The sequence below is a fragment of the Schistocerca nitens genome, chromosome 9, assembly GCF_023898315.1.
Source record: "Schistocerca nitens isolate TAMUIC-IGC-003100 chromosome 9, iqSchNite1.1, whole genome shotgun sequence".
Classification (NCBI taxonomy): domain Eukaryota; kingdom Metazoa; phylum Arthropoda; class Insecta; order Orthoptera; family Acrididae; genus Schistocerca; species Schistocerca nitens.
In genome coordinates this window covers 20553156-20580801 of record NC_064622.1, presented here as the reverse complement: position 1 = coordinate 20580801, position 27646 = coordinate 20553156, and the positions used below count along the sequence as shown (strand labels likewise).

At 41.4% G+C, this 27646-nt stretch overlaps 1 protein-coding gene across 1 annotated transcript in view; it reads right to left on the bottom strand.

Moving 5' to 3' along the window:
• Nucleotides 1-27646, bottom strand: part of LOC126203236 (midasin-like) — a 236520-nt gene that overhangs the window by 133641 nt on the left and 75233 nt on the right. The window contains exons 13-16 of the mRNA XM_049937482.1: nucleotides 24382-24567; nucleotides 19341-19634; nucleotides 13588-13837; nucleotides 7845-8071 (exon numbers count right to left, since the gene is read on the bottom strand). Of these exons, the coding sequence (XP_049793439.1) occupies nucleotides 7845-8071; nucleotides 13588-13837; nucleotides 19341-19634; nucleotides 24382-24567 (957 nt within the window). The remainder of the gene's footprint in view (nucleotides 1-7844; nucleotides 8072-13587; nucleotides 13838-19340; nucleotides 19635-24381; nucleotides 24568-27646) is intronic.

Genomic DNA, 27646 nt, shown 5'->3' with positions numbered 1-27646 from the left:
GAAGACCTTCTTTATCAAAGATGAGTTACCCCAGAACATTATTCCATATGACATTACTAAGTGAAACCAAGCAAAATATGTCAACTTACTATTTCTCTCTCCTCAAAATTTGCTACGATTTTAAGTTTGAATGTGGCTGAACAAAGTTGTTTTAGGAGTTCCAAAATGTGTTTTTCCCAATTTAAATTCTCATCAATATGGACACCTAAGAATTTCGAAGTTTCCACCCACTTATCACTAGTGCAGTACCCATACCGGTGCAGAACTGATTATGATGTGTCTCTGTGAAATTCAGACCACTAGCAGAAAACCAGTAAATGAAACTTTTGAGAACTTTGTTCACCATTTCTTCCATTTCTGTATGTATACTGGGAGTGATTACAATACTAGTGTCATTCTCAAAAAGAACTAAGTCTGCTTGTTGTACATTAAACAATAGATAATTTACATATATGAGAAACAGTAGTGGACCTAAGACTCGGCCTTGGGGAAACCCATACATGATTTCTCCCCAGTCAGAATTATGTCTCTGGGTTATGTTGGCAGAATTACTACTAAGAACAGCTTTCTTCATTCTTTTGGTTAGATATGACATGGTCCATTTGTTGGCTATAACATCAGTCCCATAAAACTTCAATTTATCTAGGAGTATACTATGATTCAGACAATCAAATGCCATGGATAGATCACAGAAAATACCTACCGGTGCTATTTTGTTATTTAATGCTTGTAACACCTCATGTGTGAACATGTAAATGGTATTCTCAGTAGCACAACCCTACTGAAAACCAAACTGTGATTTGCTGAGAATATTATTGTTGCCGAGGTGAGATACTACTCTAGAACACATCACCTTCTCAAAAAATTTGGAAAATGAAGTCAGCAGTGAAACAGGTCAGTAGTTACTGACGTCTGACTTATCACCTTTCTTAAATGAGGGGTTCAACAACGGCATATTTTAGTCTCTCAAAAAATGCCTTGAGTTAGTGATGCATTACATATTTCGGACAATACTGAGTACTGGAATTATTATATAGGAACAAATCTTTAGTATTGTATTGGAAACACCATCAAAACCAGAAGATCTTTTATTCCTGAGAGAAAGTGTGAACCTCTTAATTTCAGAAGTAGAAGTTGGTGGTACATTCATATGATGTAATTTTATGAGGGTTACTTTTTAAACATATTGCTGTGATCTTTCTCTTTAACTGTTGGTCCCTATGCTTTCTTCTATGTTAAAGAATTGATTATTAAATACATTTGCTACCTGTGACTTGTCATTTATAACCCTTCCATTCAACTGAGTACTACTGTTATCCTGTTTCTTGCTTCACTATATTCCATACTGCCTTAACTCTGTTGTCAGACGTACTGATTTCTGACATTATGTTCATGTTTCTTGATTTTTTAATAACCTTTCATAGTAATTTTGAGTAGTTCTTGCAGTGTGCGACCACTGCAGGGTCTCTACTTGTTCTTGCCAAAAGATACATTTCCCTTTTCCTTTCACAAGATACTTTAATCCCCTTTAGTGATCCATGGTTTTTTCCATGGCTGTGTAATGTCCCTTCCGATTAACTTATGTGGAAAGCTATTTTCAAATATTGATATGAATTTATCATGGAATAGATTTAATTTTATATTGGCATTTGGTTCTTTGTAAATTTCATGCCAGGTTGTTTCTCGTAAACTACTCTTAAAAACATTTGCCCTGTTATCATTAATGATTCTACCTGACTTCCACTGAGGTGTATTCACACCGTAAGGCACTATGTCATTTATCCTGACTAACTGTGCATCATAATCAGAGAGAGCATTTGTTACTGGGTAAACAGTTATTTTCTTGCTTTGTGCCTCACCAAAGAAAATATTATTAATTAGGGACCTACTGTCTTCCATCCACCTGTGTTGGAAAGTTAACTACTGAGAGCAAATTGTAGGATCCAGAAAAGGTTTCCAGATCATTTTTCCTATCAGAATCCTTTAGGAAGTCTACACTGAAGTCACCACTAACTATTAACTGCTTGCTGATGTCGGACTGACAGCACAGTAAGTAATCCAGGTTCCTCATAAATAATTCAAAATTTCCCAGTGGGGATCTATGTATTGTTACAATTAAAAGTGAACTGTTCTCCAGCATTAATTCACAAGCACACACTTCTATGTGCTGATCACTACAAAATCTACTTGTGTCAATGCTTTTCAAGTTGTGTTCTGTCTTAATATATGCAACAACTCCTCCTTTTCCCATATTAGTTCTCCATGAGTAAGCTGCTAGACTGTAATTTTCTATATGTAACTTATCTAACCCTGTGATTATGTGGTGCTCAGACAGGCACAGGATGTCTTTCTTTTCCTCTAAATTTTGCAAGCAGGCAAGAGGCTCTTCTACCTTATTACTCAATCCTCTGAAATTTTGGTCGAATAAGCTAACCTTACTTTTCTGTGCATTCTTGTGGGACACTTCTGCTTCAGTGACCTCTTTCGAAACAGGATGCCTGGAACTTGATTTTATCCTAAAAAAGGGGCCCCTCTGACACCGGTAACCACAGGGATCTTCCACTGTGTGATGGTGGCCCCCTGTACATTTCCTGCAAGAAGTCCAGCCAACCTATCTTTCCCTCTCCTATTCAGGTGCAGGCCATGTCTAGTATAACCCCATCTCCCAATTGTGCCAACAGGCGCTGTGGTCATGTGAGAATTCATTTCAGTCAGCAGTAACCTGCTCAACTCGGAGTAAACACGGCTCGCAGAAGTATTGACCTGGGGCTGGTCAAGGTTCTGCAGGACCTCCATGAAACTCACATTTGTGTACGTAGGTGCTACTCCTATTTTATCCTGGTAACCCCTACTGTTCTTAGCCGTGCTATTTCCTGCACCATTTACTATAATGATGTGATCCTCTCTGCCAAAACATTTGCATAATTTTCCTATGTCCTCTGTCACCTGGCTATGGCTAGCACTTGACTTCACAATACTTGTGCTCCTAACTTTTCCTGCACCATCTGGCCTACGCCTCTCCCATGGCTACTACATAGCAGCAAGACTCTCTTATTCCTACTCTCTTTTGGTACCGACCTACACCGAGTTTCTCGGTTAGAAGCTCGCTGCACCCTACTGTAACCTACAGCTGTATGAGGCTCTTCCCCTCCTACTTCAGATAACGAGCCAAATTTATTTGATATTGATAGCTCAAATGTAGAAGTTGTTGAGCTGTTCCACTTTCGCCCATTGCTTGTTACCTTTACCCAGTTCCCAAGACATTTTCCCCCCTTCGATCTATCTAGTTCCAATTTCACATGATCTAATTCAGCCTGAAGGGCACAAATCTTTGCCTTCTGTTCAGTGATTCTCTTGTCTTTTTTGCAGAGCCTACAGTTCCATGGAAGAGCCTCACTGACTTCCCCATTCAGTTTCCCACTACAAGCACCCCAATGAAATTCCATCCCATAGTCTACACAGACCACTCCCTCTTTGACTATCCTACAGCAACATCTGCACTCATCACACATTGCAAGACTAGTTCGAATGTTTCTAAATAAAATAATTGGAGGTGTTGTTCAATGAAGGCTCAAATTCGTTCAGTGTGCGCACAACAACCAGCCACAATGTGGCATACAGGATTGTTGTGTTTATATATTTTGGAGAGCATGTAGGAGGTGGGTGTGTGGGGTGTCATAGGGGTGAGGAGGGAAATGGATTTTGCGGATATGTTCTGGGAAGAGCGTAAAGCTTTAAGCAGCGATTGAAGTTTGTGATGGACTTCTGGGATGGGATCACTCTGGCAGAGTTTACAAGAGGAGTCAGATGAATGGCGTAGGCCTTCTGCCAGGTACTCACTGTGATTCACAACAGCAGTAGTGGAACCTTTGTCTGAAGGTAGGATAATAAGGTCAGGATTTGTTTTGAGATTGTCTGTGGTTGTTCTTTCTTCTACTGAAAGGTAGGTGTTCTGAGGAAGGGACCTAGGGAATGATAGTGAGATTAAGTTAGATGTAAGGGATCCCTGGAATGTGACAAGCAGGTGGGAGGGGGGAGTATCACAGTTGGATTGTGGTACGAACTGGGAGGCAGGGTCCAGTGTTGGAATTAGGGTGTTTTGATTGGAAGGACTGGCGGGAAAGAGGTGTTTCCATTGCAGCGATTGGGAGGAGGAGAGTAGGTCTTTGACAAGTCCAGCATGGTTAAAGTTGGGTGTAGGCTAAAGGTGAGGCCTTAGGAAAGGATTGAAACTTCTGTGGAGCTGAGGGTTTTGATGATAATGTTAACAACAGTATTACAGGAATGTTTTGGCTCTGGTTTTGGTGGAAATTGGTAGGGAGTTTTGGAAGGATGTGGCGAGTTGAGAAGGTCAGGTAGGCAGGGTTTAGATGCTAACAGGGGGGACGAGGAGGAACACTGTGGGTACAATAGGGGTCGGATAATGGTGACCCGAGGCAGCAGTAGGATGTCAGCAGTTTGGATAATTTATGCAAGTGGCGTCTGGAATGCTCCTCCAGTTGCTGGAGAGCAAAGGTTTCAATTTTGGTGATGTGATGTATGGAGTAGGGATCGCAGAGTAATAGTATCTCGTGGAGGGAGCAGAGATGGTTCTGGGATGCCTGTGCCATAGAGATGTGTTTTCGTGGTACCAGGTTTGTGAGGGCCAGGGACTGGTGGAGCCTGAAAAGGTGTAGGTCATTTGTGGGGATTCCATGGTTTAGGCAGCATTTGAGAAGCAGGATGTGGGTCTGGTTTTTAGCAACGGAAAGGGATACTTTCCTGAACTGTTGTAGCAAGATGGAGCAAGGGTTCATTGTGGCAGGAATGGTGAAAAGGAAACGGGAATGACACAGAAATGGGCACAATAGGGGTTACTGTTTCTGAGAGGAGCTGGATTAGTGAAAAGATGTGTAAAGATGCACAAATCAATAGGGATAAATATAATTATAATATTGGAGGAAAGAATCTAAGGCATTAGATGCTGCAGCAACAATCTGTGTGGTCACAAAAAGTCTGTGTTGTATGTGGACGATCGCTGATATAATGTGGCTCGGAAGTAGATGCAGTTTGGAATGCAATGAATAAACAAAGGAAAGAATGGACACTGAGAAGAGTAATGCTACAGAGAGCAACAATGGAAAACATCGCAGGGTTGTAGGATGGAAGGAAGTCGTTCAGCAAAAATCAAACAGTGGAAACTCCAGGTAGGAAAAGACAGATTGCTATTTACCATAAAGACGACATGTCAAGTTGCAGATAGGCAGAATTAAAAGACACTTACATAATCCACAGCCTTCATCAGTAAAAAAAAAAAAAGAGACACACCATTCACGTACACAAGCAAGCACACCTCACGCACACACAAACTCCTACTCCAGCATCTCAGACTGGAAGGCAGCTATTACGTGGAATGCAAGCTGCAATCATGAGGGAGCAGCAAAGGGAACGGTTGGGGAGAGAGACCAATGCTGTCTGGTGGAGTATGCAGGGATTAGAACACTAACAGGAGCAGCATCAGGAGGTTGTGGGGCAGAGAGGTGGGGGGAGGGGGGCGGAATGAGAGGAGCAGGGAAAGACAGGCAGATAAGCTGGCAGAGGGTTGCAGATAAACAGGGTGGGAGACGAGAATGGGGAGGAGATGATATGACAGAGGCGGTGGAAACTGTTGGATGCAAGGTGTGGGGACAGTATGTTACCTTAGGTTGAGGCCAGGATAATTATGTGTTGTAAGAATAACTGCCATCTGTGAAGTTCATAAAAGCTGGTGGTGGAGGGAAGGATCCAGACGGCTCAAGTTGTGAAGCAGCCATTGAAATCAAGGGTCTTGAGTTTGGCTGCATGTTATGCCACAGGGTGGTCTACTTTGCTCTGGGCCACTGTTTGGTGGAGGTCGTTCATCCTAGTGGACCGCTGGATGGTACTCTTAACAATATAAAAAATCTGTGCAATGATTGCAACAGAGCTGATAACTGAGATGGCTGCTTTCACAGGTGGCCCAATCCCTGATGGGGTAGGATATCTTGTGACAGAACTGGAATTGAAAGAGATGGGTGGGTGGATAGGGAAGGTTTTGCACCTGATCTTCCACAGGGATACAATTCTTGTGGAAAGGAGTTGGTACTGGGAGTGGCATATGGATGGACTTGGATGTTGTGGAGGTTGGGTGGGCAACAGAACACCAATTTAAGAGGGGTGGGAAGTATCTCGAGTAGGATGGCCCTCATTTCAGGGCACGATGATAGGTGTTCAAAGCACTGGCGAAGGATATTATGGTAAGTTGTTCTAGTCTGGGGTGGTATTGGATGATGAAGGGAACGCTCCTTTGTAACTAGTTCTTAGGGGTGGTGGGAGGACCGGGGATGTGAGTGGAAATGGCACAGGAGATCTGTTTGCACACTAGGCCTAGTGGATAGTGCCTGTCTGTGAAGGCCTTAGTGAGCCCCCAGTATAGTGACAAAGGGAGTTTTTGTCACTCAGATACGCTGTCCTCAGGTGGACATCATCTAGAGAAGACTTTCCTAACCTCCCAAAACACCAAACCCCTAGTCTGGTTCAGGTTCATTGATTATATCTTCATAATCTGGACTAATGGCCTAGTGCCTAGTGCCTAGTGGCCAAGTGCCTGACTGCAACTTGACATGTCTTCTTTGGTTATCTACATCTACATCTACATCCATACTCCGCAAGCCACCTGACGGTGTGTGGCAGAGGGTACCCTGAGTACCTCTATCGGTTCTCCCTTCTATTCCAGTCTCGTATCGTTCGTGGAAAGAAGGATTGTCGGTATGCTTCTGTGTGGGCTCTAATCTCTCTGATTTTATCCTCATGGTCTCTTCGCGAGATATACGTAGGAGGGAGCAATATACTGCTGACTCTTCGGTGAAGGTATGTTCTCGAAACTTTAACAAAAGCCCGTACCGAGCTACTGAGCGTCTCTCCCGCCGAGTCTTCCACTGGAGTTTATCTATCACCTCCGTAACGCTTTCGCGATTACTAAATGATCCTGTAACAAAGCGCGCTGCTCTCTATTGGATCTTCTCTATCTCTTCTATCAACCCTATCTGGTACGGATCCCACACTGCTGAGCAGTATTCAAGCAGTGGGCGAACAAGCGTACTGTAACCTACTTCCTTTGTTTTCGGATTGCATTTCCTTAGGATTCTTCCAATGAATCTCAGTCTGGCATCTGCTTTACCGACGATCAACTGTATATGATCATTCCATTTTAAATCACTCCTAATGCGTACTCCCAAATAATTTATGGAATTAACTGCTTCCAGTTGCTGACCTGCTATTTTGTAGCTAAATGATAAGGGATCTAACTTTCTATGTATTCACAGCACATTACACCTGTCTACATTGAGATTCAATTGCCATTCCCTGCACCATGCGTCAATTCGCTGCAGATCCTCCCGCATGTGGTATACGTGCCTTAGTGGAGTATATCGTGGCTGAATGATGAAAGGATTATAGGAAAGAAGAGTTCATTTATTATGTTATAATAGCAAAGGACAATACACAGCGGACTAAATCTCTTGCAGCTTGGAGCTCAGTACAGAGGTAGCAAGAAACTGAAAATCCAACATAGAACTCTTGCATAAATAGGTAACAATGATAACTAGTAAATCATGAGACAGTACTCTGTTGTAAAAAGAAAAAGAGAGAGAGAGGGGGGTGGGGGTGGGGGGGGGGAGTGGGAGGGGGGACAAGAAACATTAGCTAGCGAGATCATGCTGACTACCCTTTTCATAAGCAGAATGTTCTGTTGATAGATATTCTGCAAAAAACCAAATTGGAGTGAACCATACCACATGTTTGCAAATTGTGTGTTTTTAGACCCCAACAAATTCCCTTCCAGTTACCTGGTCAAAGCAGCATCGAATGCCGATTTCCAGCAGTCCAGTTCCTTCCGCCTCCAGTCGAAAATCAGCTGTGTCAGAGCAGCACGGTGTTCCAGCAGACTAACTCCTTGGTGAGCATTCTGTTCCCATTCCTCAAACTTACTCAGCAAAAGTTCCAGCCCCGTGAGAAAGCGTGGTAGTGGGCTTGAGACAGGAAATCCTAATATTCGATCCACCACAATGAGCATCTGGGAAATTTTGAAACAGTTCTTTATTAAAATACATAATTAAGAACAATAAACTATCAGGTAGTTGATTTATTAGAGACGGTGATGTATACATGCAGACTGAAGTGACAAGTGAAAATCTGTACCAAGGCCGGGATATGAACCTGGGTCTCCAGCAGGATATGCAGGTTCCAATCCTGGTCTTGGGACAAATTTTCACTTGTCACTTCAGTCTGCGTTTACATACATCATAAATGTTTGAGCCTTGAAAATGTCTCTGGAACCATGTAGTTTTGTTTTATTAGTACTGGCTTGAACACAAATGATTCACTAAAATCTGTGTGCATAATGAGACAACATATAAATCATGCTTAATTCTTAAGACTTCACATCAACAAGACAGGCTAAGAGGAAGAAGCAACCATTTTTATAGTTTTATGATCTGCTATGGGTAGATAAGTAAATTTTGAAATCATATTCCTTATAGGTACATAAATGTTTTAATCATCACAAACAAGTAACATCCTGAAATCAGCTGAGTCCTTCTTATGAGGATACCTTCCTGCCAATACCAGAGTGAAATGTAGCTCAAGAATGACACTCTGGAGATGCACACTACATTTTCACAGATAACTTATAACAGACTGTGAACAAAATACTTAAAAACACGCCACCAACAGACTTTATGAGATTCTGGTAGGTCCGATATACTTTATATTCCATGCATCCATAGTGAGGGCTTTCTCAAGGAAGTAAAACATGTCAAACTGGAATGGATTACATGCATTTCATAAAAGGAGATTAGCTACTACCCTGCCTAAGATACTAAGTGAAATAGTCCTCATGGAACTAAAATGGGTGGGGAGTTGGGGAGTGGGGGAGGGAGAGAGGGACAGGGAGAGATGGGGGAGGGAGAGATGGGGGAGGGAGAGATGGGGGAGGGAGAGATGGGGGAGGGAGGGAGGGAGGGAGAGATGGGGGGAGGGAGGGAGAGATGGGGGGAGGGAGGGAGAGATGGGGGGAGGGAGGGAGAGATGGGGGGAGGGAGGGAGAGATGGGGGGAGGGAGGGGGAGGTGGGGGGAGGGGGAGATGGGGGGAGGGAGAGATGGGGGGAGGGAGAGATGGGGGGAGGGAGAGATGGGGGGAGGGAGAGATGGGGGGAGGGAGAGATGGGGGGAGGGAGAGATGGGGGGAGGGAGAGATGGGGGGAGGGAGAGATGGGGGGAGGGGGAGATGGGGGGAGGGGGAGATGGGGGGAGGGAGAGATGGGGGGAGGGGGAGATGGGGGGAGGGGGAGATGGGGGGAGGGGGAGATGGGGGAGGGGGAGACGGGGGGAGGGGGAGATGGGGGAGGGGGAGATGGAGGGGGAGATGTGGGGAGGGGGAGATGGGGGGAGGGGGAGATGGGGGGAGGGGGAGATGGGGGGAGGGAGAGAGGGGGCGAGGGGGAGGGAGAGGGGGAGAGGGAGAGAGGGGAGAGTTGGGGGGAGGGAGAGAGGGACAGAGAGAGGGGGGGAGGGGCGAATCAACAGATTTTCATTTATGGAGCAAAATCAAACTTACTACAAACACACAAACTTATGCACCCTGATATAGAAAGTTCTGGCAGAATGTAAATAATTTAGGAGTATAGATTAGATTAGATTGGTACTTGTTCCATAGATCATGAATATGACACTTCGTAATGATGCGGAAGATGTCAGGTTAATAAAATGTGTCTATACAAGATATTACAGTACACAAAATATTACATGATATTTAATTATTATTATTATTATTTTTTGTGGGGCGGGGGGGGGGGGGGGAATTACCCACTTACTATATCCAAAAATTCATCTGATGAGTAGAGGGAGTTGCCATTAAGAAATTCTTTTCATTTCCTTTTAAAAGCTATGTGGCTATCTGTCAGACTTTTGATGTTATTAGGTAAGTGAGCAAAGACTTTTGTAGCAGCATAATTTACCCCCTTCTGAGCCAAAGTTAGATTTAGCCTTGAGTAGTAAAGATCATCCTTTCTCCTAGTGTTGTAGCCATGTACACTGCTATTACTTTTGAATTCATGAATATATATATTGAGAGGCTACAGTGAAGATCCCTAGCTCTTTAAATAAGTGTCTGCAGGATGATCTTGGATGAGCTCCAGAATAGTAGAGGCAACAACTCATAGACATGCTAACAAACAAGACTGAAAACTTTGCTGGCTGCCCCACACTCCATGCTGAGTGACACATACCACTACAGAGGAGCGATGATTGTCCCTACGTCTACTTCCCGATGAACGATACTCGCAACTAAAAGTTACAAAATAAGATATCAAATGTAAAGGTACAAATACTGTGTGAGGGGTTGTTTTTATTTGTGTGTGGTGGTCTATGTTGAGGTGTGACGGAGGTCTTTAACTTGGGACGGCAATTGCAGCTACTTTGAGAGAGGAAGTACCAGCTCAGATGCAGAGATTAAAGTCTGCCTTGGAGATAAGCAGAGACACAAAGCACAAGTGTATATGAACAATGGGCATTAGTTAAGGAAATACGTTACAAACGATCTTTGCGATTCATTCTAATTCGAAGCATTTGAACAAAGAAGGCTGATCAGTGTAAGAAAGATATGTTTGGTGAAGACTGTACAAAAGTTGTTAATTCAACTGATATTTTGCAAACCGTTTGGTAGAAATGTGATGTAAAACTTCTTAATCCAGGGTGTATACGCAGAAAAAAAAGAGATACGAATAAATAAATTCCGTATTTCCAAGTTAAAAATACAATTTTTCCCGGGTGACACTACTTTCTTTCCGGATTAAGATACAGTATACCCTGGCGGGTGAAAGTACACTTTTTCTGTGTTACATGACAATGTACGTTCCCTCAGAGCTGTACAATTTATCAATCCCTTGAATGGTAAAGTTTTTAGACAACAATGTACAACTTCCTGGCATTTTAGGAAGTGACATCCAGCAAAAAAAAAAAAAAGTGTTTTGGAAAGATCTTTAATGCACGCTAAAATTACACTGCATATTTTGGTATTATGAAAGTATAAATATGAATTCCATCCAATACAGCACAGTAGCTTCCGATGCACTGAAGTCAACATTGTAATGTGCTTTTGTCTGCTAATCACAGCTCATGTCATGATCTTTCCAGCCAATGACAGCAGATATTCAGAGCATAGGACAAGTGATGCAGTTAGCCAATAGAAACAACACTGTTCAGTGGTGCAGACAAACAAATAGGAAAAGCTAAGCTTTCACATATAATATTGGTAGTCAAAAGTTTCTTACTGTTTTTCCCCACGTGATGGTTAGGCAGGATCCTAAGAGCACAGCTTAAAATGCAGCAGCTAAATATTTTGGACAAGTATGATTATAAATTTCACTATTGTGCCCCGAATATTAACATGTTCTGTCAAGCATTCCAACCTATACTTTTTGCAATCATTATTGCACAATTTGTAATCTGTGAAAGAACTAAATAAATATGAAAAACTAATCTTTAAGCTTATTATTTTTTAGCATATGTTACCCTTTAAGATATATCAAACAAAAATGTATTGGTAAAATTTTAAGTAATGGCTTAAATGGCTGGTCTGCAGGGTCTGACATTCCTCGAAGTGGCTGGTCCTCAAAGTGCTAAGTTTTGAATGAGAGTCAAATGTTCCACAACTTCAGAAATTAGTTGCTCATTCTCACACGTAACATGATTCATCCAGCATAAAAGGAAATTTACTTTGAGATAATGCTTCTTAAACCATCATTCACAATATTTTCCCATGACCTGTTAGAAATGTAAACACTTGTGATGTCACACTCTTCGAAAGCAGTTTGTTGTTAGGAAGTATTGCATAGTTTTCATCATAAAGCCTTTGACCCTTTTTTTTCTTTTTGTAAATGGTGCATTTTCTTTGCAACTAATGTTTATTCCAGTGTTGTTCTCTCATGTTTTACATCTGCAGTAGCAGGCTACAGTAAAATTCTTTTTACGGTATCAGTTCTTACCAGCTAAAATTACCGAAATTCAACTTAAAACTAAAACAATGAAAAATTACTGAAATTCTGCAAAGTTGCTGGGTTCTTCCCTGATGAAAAAATTCCCACATTTTTCCCGGATTTTCTTGTTGTCCTGTGGCATATAGACCCTGTTAATCTCGATACAAGAACAGGTGGATTATAACTCTGACAAGCGTATACAGGCTCAATGGTCAAGAATGAATGTAAAGGAGATATAAGTTACACTGGACATTACATGTCAATCAATTTCCACCACATGCCAGGACCATAACTTCATTAGTTCTGCTTCCCTGCAGTTTTCTCTCCCTCTGTTCCGATACTCCATCCCGATCTACCCATCTAAGTCACTGTCATCATCATCATCATCATCATCATCATCATCATCATGGCCTGCACAAACTCACCAGCGCGTGTCAATGTCACATTCATGTACCAGATAACTGCATCCTCCCTCCCAGCCATCAGCCACACTACCCCAAGCCTCACTCTTGCTTCATGACTCTTTTCTCCGCTCATCATTGCACTTGACAAAACACCTCACTTGTGTGTGTGTGTGTGTGTGTGTGTGTGTGTGTGTGTGTGTGTGTGGTGTACTCTAGCTCAGGAAAAGTACTTATTGCAATAGCTAGAAAAGTTTTGAGTCTTGTGTATATGCCTGTCGATGACACATTGCCTCTATTATTCATAGAGAGTTTAACTTTGCTTCTAAATTATGTATATACATCAAAGTGCACAAGATAATTCTTGAGATATTGTAGCCCAGCATCACTGAACAAAATCAGTTTACAACATTTGTTAACATGTATCACATTACTGTACTGCATTGTGCGGAAGTCAGATTTTACATAACATTCACATTATTTGATATTATTAATAACTGGTTCTACAACAAAATTCATCAATGGAGTAGCAGGAGTTGGCCACCAATAAATCCGCTGCACTCCTCAAAACTGAACTTGATCAGTAGCTAAACTTTATGTTGCTGCCACATTACTGAAAATGTGTGCTTTTGAATAATAAGACACATTTTTGGACCAAAGTAAGTCACTGTACATCTTTACGGAGATTATTCTTATTTCTAGACTTGATTCCATGGATTGACGTGTTGGTCTGAAAAACATATCAAATTTCCTTAAGGAACAAATATGCTGGGATGCAGTAGTTACTATCCCAAGTCCTTTTAACAGGCCTCTGAAGGATATTTTTGAGTTCACATGTAAAATAATTCAAGTTATTCTTAGGACTTGGACAACTTTACATTGGATTGATGAGCTTGAAAATAAAAGTTTATTTTGGTGCATCAGTAGTTCTGTGGTATGCTCCCAACTGAATTTATTAACAAGTTGTAATTGGAAGAATTTAACACTGACATTCACTTCTATCTGTTTATCTTCATATTTTAGATATGGCATACAATGGGAGAAAATCTTTTACAAGTCTGAACCACAGGTAGTTTACCTTTTCCGAGTTTGGTGAGAGAGAATTGGTTAGCAACAATTTATTAATCTGTCTTTCATTTAATCTAATACCAACCTGACTCAATGTAGGAAAATTTGGGAACTGCTCTAAGAGCTTACAAATATCACTTCGAATTCCCCTCAGCACAGGAAGGCATCGTGCAGTCTCCTCGATTTGCCCCGTTTGGTAGAAATCAATTTTTTCAACTCTTTCTCTGTGTGACTCTGTTGTCACTAGCACCAGAAGACTTGCAATTAGTTTACTGTCAACAAAGCTGTCCTGTGACTGAAGAATATTTGGAATGTCTTCATGCATGTGTTCATACCTGTATTTGTATGAAAAAGAAAATTGCTTTTTGTTAAATATTTTTGCATTTTCATCTCTGGAATAAAACATATTAGTTACAATATACAAATCACTGGAAAAAGGAACTACATGTTTTTTCTGTATTGAAGCCATTTTACGGGAAAAAAAAATCTCCCCCCCCCCCCGCCCCCCAACAATACTGCATGTTGCTACAAAAAATAATTTCAAAATAAGTTGTGGCAATGGCAGTATACATTATTATACACTGAAAGTTCTTTTAATTACTTACAGCCATGCAGAACTTCAGCAAATAAATTCAGTTATCTAAGCAGTTATTGGTGATAAGGCAATTAATTGAATTTCAGGAATGAATGCCACATTTTGTGCATTTATAAGCCAGATATAAGTGTTGGAAAAAAGTAATGTTTAATTCAATATTATGAAAAGAAAAGCTGCTTCTCACCATATAGCTGCGGTACTGAATCACAAATAGGCACAACAAAAAGACTGTTACAAATAAAGCTTTTGGCCAGTAAGGCCTTCGTAAATAATAGATGACCGACACACACACACACACACACACACACACACAGACACACACACAGGTGCGCGTGCGCACACGCGCAAACGCAAACACATCTCACACAAACAACTGCAGTTGTGTGTGTCAGTAGCGTTTAAGAGCGTGTGTGTGTGTGTGTTTTTATCAATTGTTGACGAAAGCCTTAATGGCCAAAAGCTTTATTTGTGACAGTCTTTTTGTTGAGCCTATCTGCGACTCAGCATCTTTGCTATATGGTGAGCAGCAATTTTCCTTTTCATAATATTGTTACATTCCATCCTGAACTTTCCATTGTTTGGTTTAATATTTTATCCACTTTCATGACCTCTATGTGTTAACTCTACACAAAAAACTAGAGCATACACAACATACATTTAAAAAGACACTACAGATTAATTTCCTTTAGTACTGGAATATATGCACGCATCTATTGTCAGAAAATCAAAATAATTACATTTGGTGAGGGAGATAAATTCGAGTGCAAAGTCCCTAAAAAATGCTTCTTCAGTTTTTTTTATGTGTGGGAGGAAGAGGAAACAATGTTTGTTAAAAATCCATTTTCAATAACTGTCACTAGTCTATATCAACAACTTGGGTATCATCAATTTAGGAAAAGACAGACTGCCACTTACCGTAAAGAAGACACATTAAGTTGCAGACAGGCACAATCAGAAGTCACTCACATATATCTTTCAGCCACAGCCTTTGTCAGTAAAAGAGAAACGCACGCACGGCCGTCCACTCCCCCCCCCCCCCCCCCCCACACACACACGCACAAAAGGAAGGACACTTCAGGCACACATGACCTCAAACTCAGCATCTTGGGTCAGAGATGCCTGAGATGCTGGAGTTGTCAGTCATGTGCGCCTGAGGGGGGAGAGGGGGGAGGGAAGGGGAAGGTAGGGTAGCAGAGTGCGGATGGGGGGAGAGAACAGAGCTGTCAGGCGGGGTGTGCAGGTACTACTGCAGAATGCGGCAGGTCAAGGCTCGGGTGGTGTAGGGAAAGGGGGGAGTGGTCGGTGTCAAAAAGGGGCAGAAAAGAGAGAAGCAGAGAGGGGAAACAACTGGTGGGTGCATTGGGAGAGGCTGAGCAAGGAGAGGGTGAGGGAATGTGAATTGGGAGTTGGTTATAGGACATAGGGGGCACAAACTGTTGGGCGGAGGGAGTGGGGACAGAAGGTTATCGTAGGATGGGGCCGGGATAGTTTCAGGAGCAAGGAATGTGTTGTAAGGATAGCTCTCACCCACACAGTTCAGATAAGCTGTTGACTTACAACACGCTTTCCGCCCCTGAAGTTATCCCAGCCTCAAACTAAGATAATTTCTTGTCCCCACACCCTCTGCCCAACAGTTTCTGCCCCCCTATGTCCTATAACCAACTCCCAATTCACATTCCCTCACCCTCTCTGTGCTCAGTCTCTCCCAACACACCCACCAGTCATTTCCCCTCTCTGTTTCTCTCCTTTCCTGCTAAACACCAACTGTCCCCCTCCCCCCGCCGTGCTGCACTGCCCGAGCATTGTCCTACCGCATTCCACAGTAGTCCCTCCACACTCCACCAGACAGCACTCTCCTCCCTCCCCCCCCCCCATCCCACCAACTGTACTCTGCTACCCCTCACCCCCTTCCCTGTCCCAATCCAGATTGCTACTTTCGTTCTACCCAACAGTTGGAGTTTGGCTAAAGCAGCTGCAGATAGTGGTGATGTGCACATGAAGTGTTCCTGCTTATGTGAATTTGTGTGTGTTTCCTTTCTTTTCTGAAGTGGGCTTTGGGTGAAATCTTAGTGTGCAACAGTCTTTTCATTGTGCCTGTCTACAACTCAGTGTGTCATCTTGACAGTGAGTAGAACTCTATCATTTTCATAACTGCTGATATTCTAACCTGGACTTTCCATTGTTTCATAGTGATGAAATGAAACTTTATGTTCATGGCAGGACCCCTCAGTTCAAAGAAGAGCAAAAAAATAGTTGAGATATTATAATGAATCACATCTGACTACAACACAGAAGAATAACTTTTCTTGGTGCTCCCTGAGGTAGGAGAAATAGTTGCTCACTAACTGAACACTGATAACAGAGGTGACATTGTGTATTGTGTATTAAACCGAGGACCTAGAAACGACGGAGAGACTTCGTCCCACTGTAGCCCTCAGTGGTTCACAACCCCACAATAGGCTACAGCAGTCCACTCACCCCACCGGCACCCCACAACGAACACAGGGTTATTGTGTAGTTCAACCCCCAGTGCACACCTGCGGGATCATCTCACACCAGACGAGTGTAACCCCAAACGTTTGGGTGGTAGAGTACTTATGGTGTACGCATACGTGAGTGTAACTGAGGCAGAATAAGGGGAACCAGCCCGCATTTGCCGAGGCAGATGCAAAACCGCCTAAAAAACCATCCACAGGCTGGCCAGTACACCGGACCTCGACACTGATCTGCCGCGCAGATTCACGCCGAGGACCAGCATACCTTCCCGCTAGGGAAGCGGCACGTAAGACCACGCGGTTAGCCAGGTGGACAAGGTGACATTACTTGACCTAAAATACAAATGACATTAATGGATGGAGGAATGATCACTTATTCTACAGTGAAATCGTCTCTAGACATCATTAGGAAACACAATACTGTCTGCAGTGTCAATGACAGCAATGTGCACACACTGATACGAAAACACACAACTTTATTATTTGGGAAGAGTACATCAGGACCAACAAGAAAGCATTGGAGGCCTTTTTGCTATAGCTACAGCTACACTCTGCAAAACAAATTGCAGTGTGTGGTGGAGAACACTTAATTTATTGCTAAAATAAGAGATATTCATTTAAATCTCTCTGATGATATTTGACAATTGCTTTCAGTGATAGTTAAGTTAATGTTAACAGATGAGATATATACTTTCTTAAAAGAAATCAGTTCTAATATGAAAATACAAAAAACTCAGTTTAAAGCAGAACATGAAAGCACACGGTGGTTATAATTAAACTTTCACTATCTGAGCCAGTGTGGATGGAAAACTATTTACTATAAGGTACCCAATTTTATAGTAATGATATTCAGACTGTGTGCTGCAGGATTTGAATTTCTAATAGCATTAGTCTCACGACTTGCAGTGCCATTGCTGGGATGGTGACGTAGCGTTGAAACGAGCATCGGTTCCTATTACTGTTGCAGAGAATCGACAAGAGTCTGGACAAGGTGAGCACGGCTTTACTCATAAAGCTGTTTTACCAAAAAAGGAAATAGTATTGTTGCTCTTTGTGAATAGAAACACATTTAAAGATTACGGATGGGTCCTCTTTCTGCACCACATTTGAAGAACACGATTAAGAAGTTGGAATTAACTGGTGATTTGGGAATTGCTCCTGGGAGAGGCCAGTGGGCAAGTGTGCCACAGATTGTTGAAGAAATTACTGTTGCCATGGCTAAGAATACTGGATACAATGTGCAATCTCCAAGCCGTGCATAAGCTGTGTCACGTCAGCTGAACATTCCACAGCCCACTGTTTGAAAAGTGTTGTGAATAACTGTAAAACAGCATCTGTACAAAATTCAAATTACTTGCCAACTTCTCCCTTGTGATAAACCCTGTTCTTCATGCAGCATCACGGCCAGAAATCATGCAATTAACACCTGTTATCCTCCCGCGTAGAAATTAAAATGTGCTTCTTTCTTTGATTTACTTGTTATTTCTATTCTACATGTTCTTACAAGTATCTCTACATGTTCTTAGAAGTATCATAGGGGTCCTCTCAAGTAGCAAAAGTTTAATTATAACAACCCTTTAAAAAGTGAAACCTACTTGTTGGTTCTACAGGTTATCAATTGATTTCATCCATTAGAAAAGAACTTTTCAAAGATTTAGGAGTGTGTCTCTTTGTGGCTTAAACTACATTTATCTCACTTTCTGTTACTTGAATCAACTGAAATTTTTTATGAAAATATTAAATTTATGACAGTGCAATATTACACCTTGATGCAACATTAATTTAAGACAGAAACTTAAAAATACTTAAAAATGTGAGACAAATCCTAATACTTCGTCCAATTTTACTCAAAATTGATAACCTAGTGTTTACAGAGACGCAGATCACAAACTGCTGAACATTTCAAAACAAAAAACAGTTTTTGTCAGAAGAAATTAATTACTGATTTCATTCTATTTCAAATATTACTTTACGTCTTACATACATGTGATGAAAATATGTAGAAGAATTACTGATGGAAGGAGTGGGGGGGAAGAGAGAAGGAGGGGGGAGGGAGAGAGAGAGAGAGAGAGAGAGAGAGAGAATTACTGATGGAAGGAATGGGGGGTGGGGGGAGGGAGAGGGAGAGAGAGAGAGATGGTTGGTTGGTTGGTTGGTTGGTTTTGGGGAAGGAGACCAGACAGCGTGGTCATCGGTCTCATCGGATTAGGGAAGGATGGGAAAGGAAGTCGGCCGTGCCCTTTCAGAGGAACCATCCCGGCATTTGCCTGGAGTGATTTAGGGAAATCACGGAAAACCTAAATCAGGATGGCCGGACGTGGGATTGAACCGTCGTCCTCCCGAATGCGAGTCCAGTGTCTTACCACTGCGCCACCTCGCTCGGTCGAGAGAGAGAGAGAGAGAGAGAGAGAGAGAGAGAGAGAGAGAGAGAGAGAGAGAGAGAGCGAGAGCGAGAGAGCTGTGCAGTGAGAGATGGGAAGTGTGAAAGCAAGACAGAGAATGAAACAGGACAAGGTATGAATTAGAAAAGATTGTGCTTAAAATGTAGGGCAAGGGAGTGAGAAAAGAGGCAGGAAAGTGAGAGGGAGGGGGGGGGGGGGAGGGAAGTGAGAGATGGGATGAACTTGAGGGAGAGGAAGTATGGAGGTTGAACTGAATGAAAGGGATGACCGTGAGGGCGGAGGGGCGAGGCCAAGAGGAACCAGATATGTAATGTTATTATCTAATGAATTAATGTAGAAGCCAGACCTGAGGAGTAATGCCTTTGAAAAATCAGGTGTGTACTGTTTGGCTGATCCTTGAAGCCACAATGAGTGACTGAAGGCTCTTACAAGAGAACCATGTAACTTTACTACTGAGTAGAAATCATCTTCCGTTAATAAAGGATTTGTCTGCTGTGAATCCTTTGATGCCAGGCTATATGAAACTGGCCTGCTTTGTTCAAGGCTTTGTGGCTGGAATTCTGAAAAGTCTTGAGTGCTCCACACTGGAAAGAGTTTATTTAGCTCCTCTTCATTTTGTTGTTCTTCTGATACAGTACTCCTGTCACAACATATAAATAAATAAATAAATATATAACTGAAAAAAGACATCAAAATTGCATCAACTCACTTTTGTAGGCTCAACTTCTTTTTATTATGAAAGTACAATAATTAAAGGGATACATTAAAATACTTTCATTTGCAGTGGGATATTTACCATTAGCAACGGAAAGATTTTTCAAAAAGAAGGACTACTGAAGGAGTCTGTGTGAAAGTCTCTCTGAACCATGGGATACAGAAGAGAGAGCAGGAAAGGACAAGAGGGAACCCAGCAATCAAGGATCTTGGATGACAGTACTGCATAGTTCTTGGAGATTATTATTTCTATTGGCATTTTCCACTCTTGCACTACATTGAGGGAGGGCTATTATTAAAATAAGCTTTTTCTCAGGTTCTGCACATCTATATGTCAGCTGTCATCTGGCAAGTTCCATTTTTTGTCTTTATTTGGTTAGATTCATTTTTGAGATCCTTCTCTTTGTTCTGTTTCTCTGTTATTCACCAGGAAATTCTGTTATCAATATGAAGAAAATGGGATTTTCACCATACATTTTTTCAAGTTCCCGTAAGACTTCAATCAAGCTGAAATATTTGGAATAAGCACCTACACCATCAAATAACATGCTATTTGATACTTTCTTGATGTTATATTAATAACTTCTAAACATTACGCGAGGGCAAAGATGTCTTTTGCCTGCCTCTCAGTTCTTTCCAGAGACTGGCAGGCACAGTGAAGACATTAACAACTGTAAATAAGACATTTCACGGTAAGTATCAATTATCTTTTCCTACATTGTTGATATTCCTACCTGGAGTTTTCACTGTTTGAAGACATTAATAAAACAGGGCAATGTTTGTAATCTGGGTGGCTTCACCCCGAAATATCCCTTTTGCTCTCAAGTTTTCCAGTGAAACTGCAGAACAAATTTATAGAGAAATGAGTCACATTCTTTTAAAATTCAAGCTGTCAGCACCAAACACGACTAGAGCTGAATGCAATGGCCTCCGTTCTCTTTGCAATGATCCTATCGTCATCGTCCTGCTAGCTGACAGGGGAAATGCCGCCGTCCTAATGGAATGAGCCGACTGTAACACCAAAATCCAACAGACGTTGGAGGAAGACACGTACCAAAAATTCTCTCACGACCCAATATCCAGAATAGTGAGGAATACTTGGGGGCTTCTCAAACTGTCCTCGCTGGAAGAGAGAGTTATTAAAAACCTCCTCCCTCCGGCACTGACATGAGACTACCCACATTCTATGGTCTGCCAAAGGTGCATAAGAAGGGTACAACTTTAAAGCCTATAGTGAGGACCAACGGACCACCAATCTCTAGATTTGTAAAGCATTTGGCCAGCTTCCTCTTGATGTTTATTTGACATCGCATGCACCATATAAAAAATACGGTGGACTTCATCGATAGAATTAAATGTCAACACCTCGGTGACAGGGATATTGTGATTACCTTTGATGTGGTTTCCCTATTCACATGTGTACCCATCACAGACTCTATAGACCTGCTGTCCCAGCTCTTTGATGACACCACTGCAGATTTATTTAAGCATACCCTCAAGTCGTCTTGTTTTTACACGGTGGAGAATACTCCAACCAGACGGTCAGCATTGTGATTGGGAGCTCATTAGCCCCAGTTGTAGCCAACCTCTTTATGGAGCATTTTGAGGACATCACCTTGGACACGGCTCCTGCAGAGCCTAGGCGCTTTTATCAAGCCGACAATACCTTCATCATATGGCCTCGTGGGCATGAAAAGCTAGAAGGGCTCCTAGTACACATCAGCAACACACACGACCACATAAAGTTCACGATGGAAGCACAGGACAGTTCCTTGCCATTGCTGGACGTTCTTGTCCACTGTAAACCCAATGGATGCCTCGGTTATAGCATTTACTGCATGCCTACCCACACAGATTGGTATCGGTATGCCACCAGCTACCAGCACAAAGCAGAAAAACGGTCTGTTCTGAGGACCTCGGTATATCGAGCTGTAACTGTCCCAGACACCGAAAACCTGCAGAGGGAAATCAGCCACTTACGTAAAGTTTTTGAGGAAAATGGTTAAAATAAAAGACAAATTTCACAAGCAGTTTTATCCAAGCCACAACAGCAGAAAGCCTCCGAAGAAGACACAATGAAGATTGCATTTTTACCGTGCATCTGGCAACTAATGAAGCCTGTGAAAGACAATACAGACCTCAGAATACCTGGAGTATACAAAATCAAAATACCGTGTGGGTGTGGACAGTTTTATGTCAGTCAGACTGTCCGCACTATTGAACAGCGCCATACAGAACGTGAGAAGTGTTTTCACCTATGCTGTCCTAAAATATCAGCCGTAGCAGAGCATACACTGGAAAACGGACAGTGAATTGCATTCGACAATACTTCTATTATTAACAGACCGACAGAATAACGAATGAAGCAATAGAGATCAAAATATTTGACAACACCATCAATAAAGACAGTGGATCCTGTGATTGGGGAGTTGAAGCCGGCAAGGTGGTCGCGCAAGCAAAACATTGTCATATATGGTGTGGGGTGTCACTGGCGACGGTGTGGCTATATAAGCGCGGCTACTGCATTCACACAACAGTCAACCAATGGAAAGGAGGAAATCTCTGCTGAAAGTTCGTGGACTGTAAACCACTTGATGTGGCTTGAAACCTGAAAATATTTTATTAATGGATATCTCCAGAACAGTGTGCATTTTTACATAGTGAAGAAAGCTAGCTACCCTCATGAAGTTCAGCACAGTTGTCTATTGGCAGCATCATTCCGAGAAAAGGTTGAAGTCCTCTGGATTGGAGTTGAGCGATAGGTCTAAACAGAGGTTTTTTGATGAGACGGGCCACAGATTCCTCCGACTTGCACTACTCGGGGGAAACTTGTAAAGTCAGACTCGGCGCTACGTACCACAAATGGCCACTTGAGCAGCAGAGGTTGTGTGGATTGCAAATTTTTATTTTATTTATTTATGTACTTTTTGTGTTAAGTGAATCTTTGAGACATCCAATAGAAAAACAAGCATCAGATAAACCAATTATCTCAACAGACCAATCAGCAAATCAGGAGAGTAAGAATCTCAAAATATCACTTGTGAACTGCTACAGTATCCACAGCAAAGACCCAGAGCTCATATCTTTCATACGAAGTACTCACCTTCGTTACTTAATAGAAACCGAGAGTTGGTTGAAATCGGAAGTAGAGACTAGGAAAATTTCTTACAACACATGGAATACACGTTCAAAAGACATATAAAACTCTAATGGATGAAAAGAGTTTATGGTGACAAGCAGAAACATTAGGTCTAGCAGGGTCCAAAATGAATTCAGCTGCAAAATAATACAGACAAGAGCAAACAAGATTGGTGGACTTTGATTCATAATCAGATGTCTCTACTGATCATCAGATTCAGAAATGTGCTTGGAATCACTTAAAAATAAACGAAACTGGGTAACACAAAACTACCCCAGGGATATGGTAGTAGCAGAGGGTGACTTCAACCCGCCCAGTATAAAATGGGAAGGTTATGCGTATGTTATAGGTGGTAAAAACAACCGGTCTTAAGGTAATACTGAATACTATGTCTGCAAATGAACTGATAGAGCAAAATATAATAACAAATGGTGCATCCATAAGAAGGGTCACGTGTGAAGCCTACAGCTGTTATCATTGTCAGATTCTGCTGAAAAATCTATTAGAAAATCCCATGAAGTTCTGGTCAATGAGTGAGTCAAAATTTTACATTCCACTACTCGTGGATCCATCTGGTGTTGAAACTGAAGCCAGCAAAAGAAAGGAGAAACACTGATATATGTAGATATAGATCTAAATGTTAGACTAGATGGTACATGGAAGAAGGATTCCAAGAGATAAGAAACACTGAGACAATGGCCTGATGGAAGATGGAGAGACAATATTAGGAAGCATGCAAGAGCAATACTGATGCATACAGCTGACAACCAAGATGATCTAAGTACTTCGGTGAAAGTACTGTCAAAGGTGGAAGTTGAAAAGACATCCTGAAATAAGTCTTCCTGATGGCCTGGCAATCACTTTAGTTTCTCTTGACTAAAATTCAAGGATTATCACTACTGTCCTTAGAGGGATAGTAAGTGGACAACATTTATTGGGAAAGATCTTGAGCAATAAAAAACTGACCAAAATACCATTCACAACAGAGATCAGTATAGGATGCTTATTAGAGCATCCGATTCTCTGCAGTTACTAAAAACAGTGAATGTGTGTATAGAAACTAGAGTGAGATTGACTCAGGAATTAAAAACAACTATTCTGCCAGGAGAAAAGAAAAGAAGATTAGAGTTTAACGTCCCATCTACTTCGAGGTCATTAGAGACGGAGAACAAGTTTGGAATGTTTCGAGTATGGCGACGGAAATTAGCCGTGGCCTTTCAAAGGAACCATCCTGGCACCCGTCTGGAGCAATTACGGGGAATCACAGAAAACATAAATCTAGATGGCTGGACGTGGATTTGAATCATTACCAGTGCGCTAATCACTGCGCTACCTCGCTCAGTCGTCGTGTCGAGATGACAGAGCACGGGACAAAGAGGAAATCTTGCCGAGATTAATAACCGTGTAGTCCAGTGTATGTCTAGAGGAATATTACAATAATAACAATAACAGCACCACAATATTTTTCAAATTTGTTAAACATAAAAGGTTGTTAATAGAAACAAAGATAAGGCTAAAGGAAATTGTGACTCACTTGTGTACATAAAGAGCTTCTTTCTCCTTCTCACGAAGCCGTTTTTCATCATCCTGTTTCTTCCAAATGGACACAACATATTTCAGATGGTTATGTAAATGTGCCCATACTTTCCTGCAGTTATCATTGTAGTTACCCATAACAGACATCAGACATCCGAGGTCATGCAAGCTAGCCATGCATTGCCTGTAATGGTATTTACAACTAGAAGTACACTTGGTATATAATTAAAATAACTGAATCACGCACAATAATATCAATTAGAACAAGTTGATTCTTTGCCTTTAAATTAACTAATGATGGTGATAATAATAATTACAATAACATTTCAACGAAGTATGTATAAAACTGCCTTAATTACATAAAAAGCTCACAACAAATAAACTAACTGAACTCTGACGTGAAACAATCCATATACTGATGACTACATACTTGCTACATTTGGAATTAGTTGACCAGTTTACTAACTTGCAATTTGTTCACAACATGAAAGATAATAAACAAGTAAAAAAGTTTCTTCTCAAATAACCCCAAAATATTTTATTTTTTGAAGTTTCTCTCTCATGACTGATTCACAAGAGAAATAAATATTTCAGTAAGGACACCAGAGCTATAATGAAACAGGGACAAAGTTGCTTACAATTTATGCCACAGGAGAAGCCTTTTTTCTTTATTTTCTTCCATCGATATATGCTATACAATAAGCAATCGCTGGTAAAACAACAACCGCAGTTGCAGTCCTCTGTACCTTCCCACATTTAATCCAGATATAAATTACTTAAACATATGGGAGTAGAACATGACAATGAGTTCAAAGAGTGATAAAAATCAATTATGACTAATCACGAGCAATGCATAAAATCGTGTAAGAGACTATGACTGATGGGTGAGGCATCTATAGAACCTGTACTGTTATTTCAAGCACCTACCCAGCACATTTGACTACATGTTAATGTGAAGTCAAACTGTTACCCATCAAGATCTCACTTATTATTGGCAAGGACTGAACAGCTTAGATATGCTTAAAGATATAGCATAGCTATTACTCATCACACATAAAGTGATAAATGTACTTCCATATAATGTGGCTGCAATTTGCTGTGTATTACTCTTTGATTTTGAAATGATCTCGACATTTGATTGTATACACTGTCAATACTAGGCATTGCCATCAGACAACAATTTCAATCCTATGTTGCTTCCTCAGTCAAAAATTTTTGAACATAATTTATCTTCAACTGGCACGTTTGAGTTCCTCAGTGCAAGAGAATGGAATGATGCGACACAGAAAACCACGTCTCCCAATTCACTCAGACAATAAAAAATGAGGTGTCATATACAGAGGTACTATAGATGATTCATTTGTTTTCAAAGTTCTATATTTTCCAAAGTATAACACTTACAAAGACAAAAGACTGCTACTCACCATATAGAGGAGCTGATGAGTTGCAGACTTGCACAACAAAAAGACAGCTAAATAAATGCTGTCCCCTCCGTTCTCTACTTTTCTCCTTTTCCACCCCCTGACTGCACTTAGTGGCATTACTGTTCCCACCAAGTTCCTGTATTTTCCCACAAACAGCACTACACCCTTCACTACTCCTATCCTGCTATCCCTCACCACCACCACAACCACCACCACCACCCAGATTGCTTCTCAAATCAGGTGCAGTCGCTCACAGTCTGGTCTTGGTGGCCGCCACGAAAGTGTGTGCGTTTTCTACACTAGAAGAAAGCCTTTTGTTCAGTAGTCTTCTTGTAGTACCTGTCTGTGACTCAACAACTCCTCTGTATGGTGAGTAGCAATCTATCATATCTATCATTTTCATAATATTGTTATTATTCCATTGTGGATTTTCCATTGTTTGACACATACAAATATGGTTGATGCACGAACAGAGCAGTGAACTCACTCAGTTTGCACTATGTCCACCAGCTGGTGTTATGAGTGCAAGACTTGACAAAATGTTGACAATGCAAAAAAGAGATTTTTTTGTGTTGGAATATGTGAGATGTTTATCTGTTACAACAGTGCAGTGTACATGCAGAAGGAATTACAGAACCAAAGCACCACGTAAACAGAGCACTGCGTGTCGGTATCGACAATTTATGGGCACTGGTTAGAGAAGGTAAGGGAAAGTTTCATACACAGTCCAAAAAAATCAATGGTTCACACAATACACAAACTTAGGATACTGCAACAACTGTGGGAAAATTTTTCAACAGTGGTTAAATTTCAAACCATAATGTCTGTAGCTTGTGCAATAACTAAAATCAGAAAATTATGGCTTTCAATTGTCATCACAATGCAGAAACCACTTTACATGAACATTTTGCCCCAAGCTGATATTCAGCAATGAAGCAGCCTCCCATTTTATCTGGAAAGGCCGATCACCACAATGTGAGAATGTGGGGCACTGAATATCCTCATGAAATTGCAGAACACGACAAGATTCAACAAAGGTTAATGTTTTCTATTCTATCCCACAGACAAAGCCATATGGACCATTTTTCTTCTGTGAGAAGACTGTGACAATTACCTCTTACCTCGATGTGTTGCTGTTATCACTGTTTCCACTACTCACTGCTGATTCCACGAATTTCAGATTCCAACAAGATGAGGCACATCTCACTGGGGCATTGATGTTCAACCCAATCCAACGTTTGCATCGCTGGATTGGACGTAGCGGTGAAGATGAAGTGTCTCTGTTTCCTTGTCTGTCTGCCTATATAATCTGTGCATTCTATTGTAGAATCAAGATTTCGGCCTTTGGCCATTTTCAAGTACCACACTGAAAAGATATACGAGTTGTGTCTGGAGAGTGATTACCATTTCGTTCTACCACCCCCACAGTGCTAGTGTCACTGTTCCGCGCATTTACACTCATCTCTTCAGTTCATTGTCTTTACACTGATGCCATTACAGCCAGATTGTATTGCATTTACACTCATTGGTGATCATTCAAAATGTTTAAGACAGTCTCTGAGCCCGACTATTGTGAAGTACATTCTGCAATATAGTTTTTGAATGCAAAGAATGCTAAGCCAGCTGATATTCGTTGTCAACAAATAGATACTTATGGTGAAAATACAAAGGCTGATGGAATGGTGAGAAAGTGTGAAAGACAAGTCACTGATGGACGAACCAATACTGATGAGAAAGCACTGAGTGGGCGGCCTTCTGTCGTCAATGATAGTTTGGTAGAGAAAGTGTACAAGAAAATTTGTGAAAACACATAGTTCACAACAAGAATGCCGAGTTACC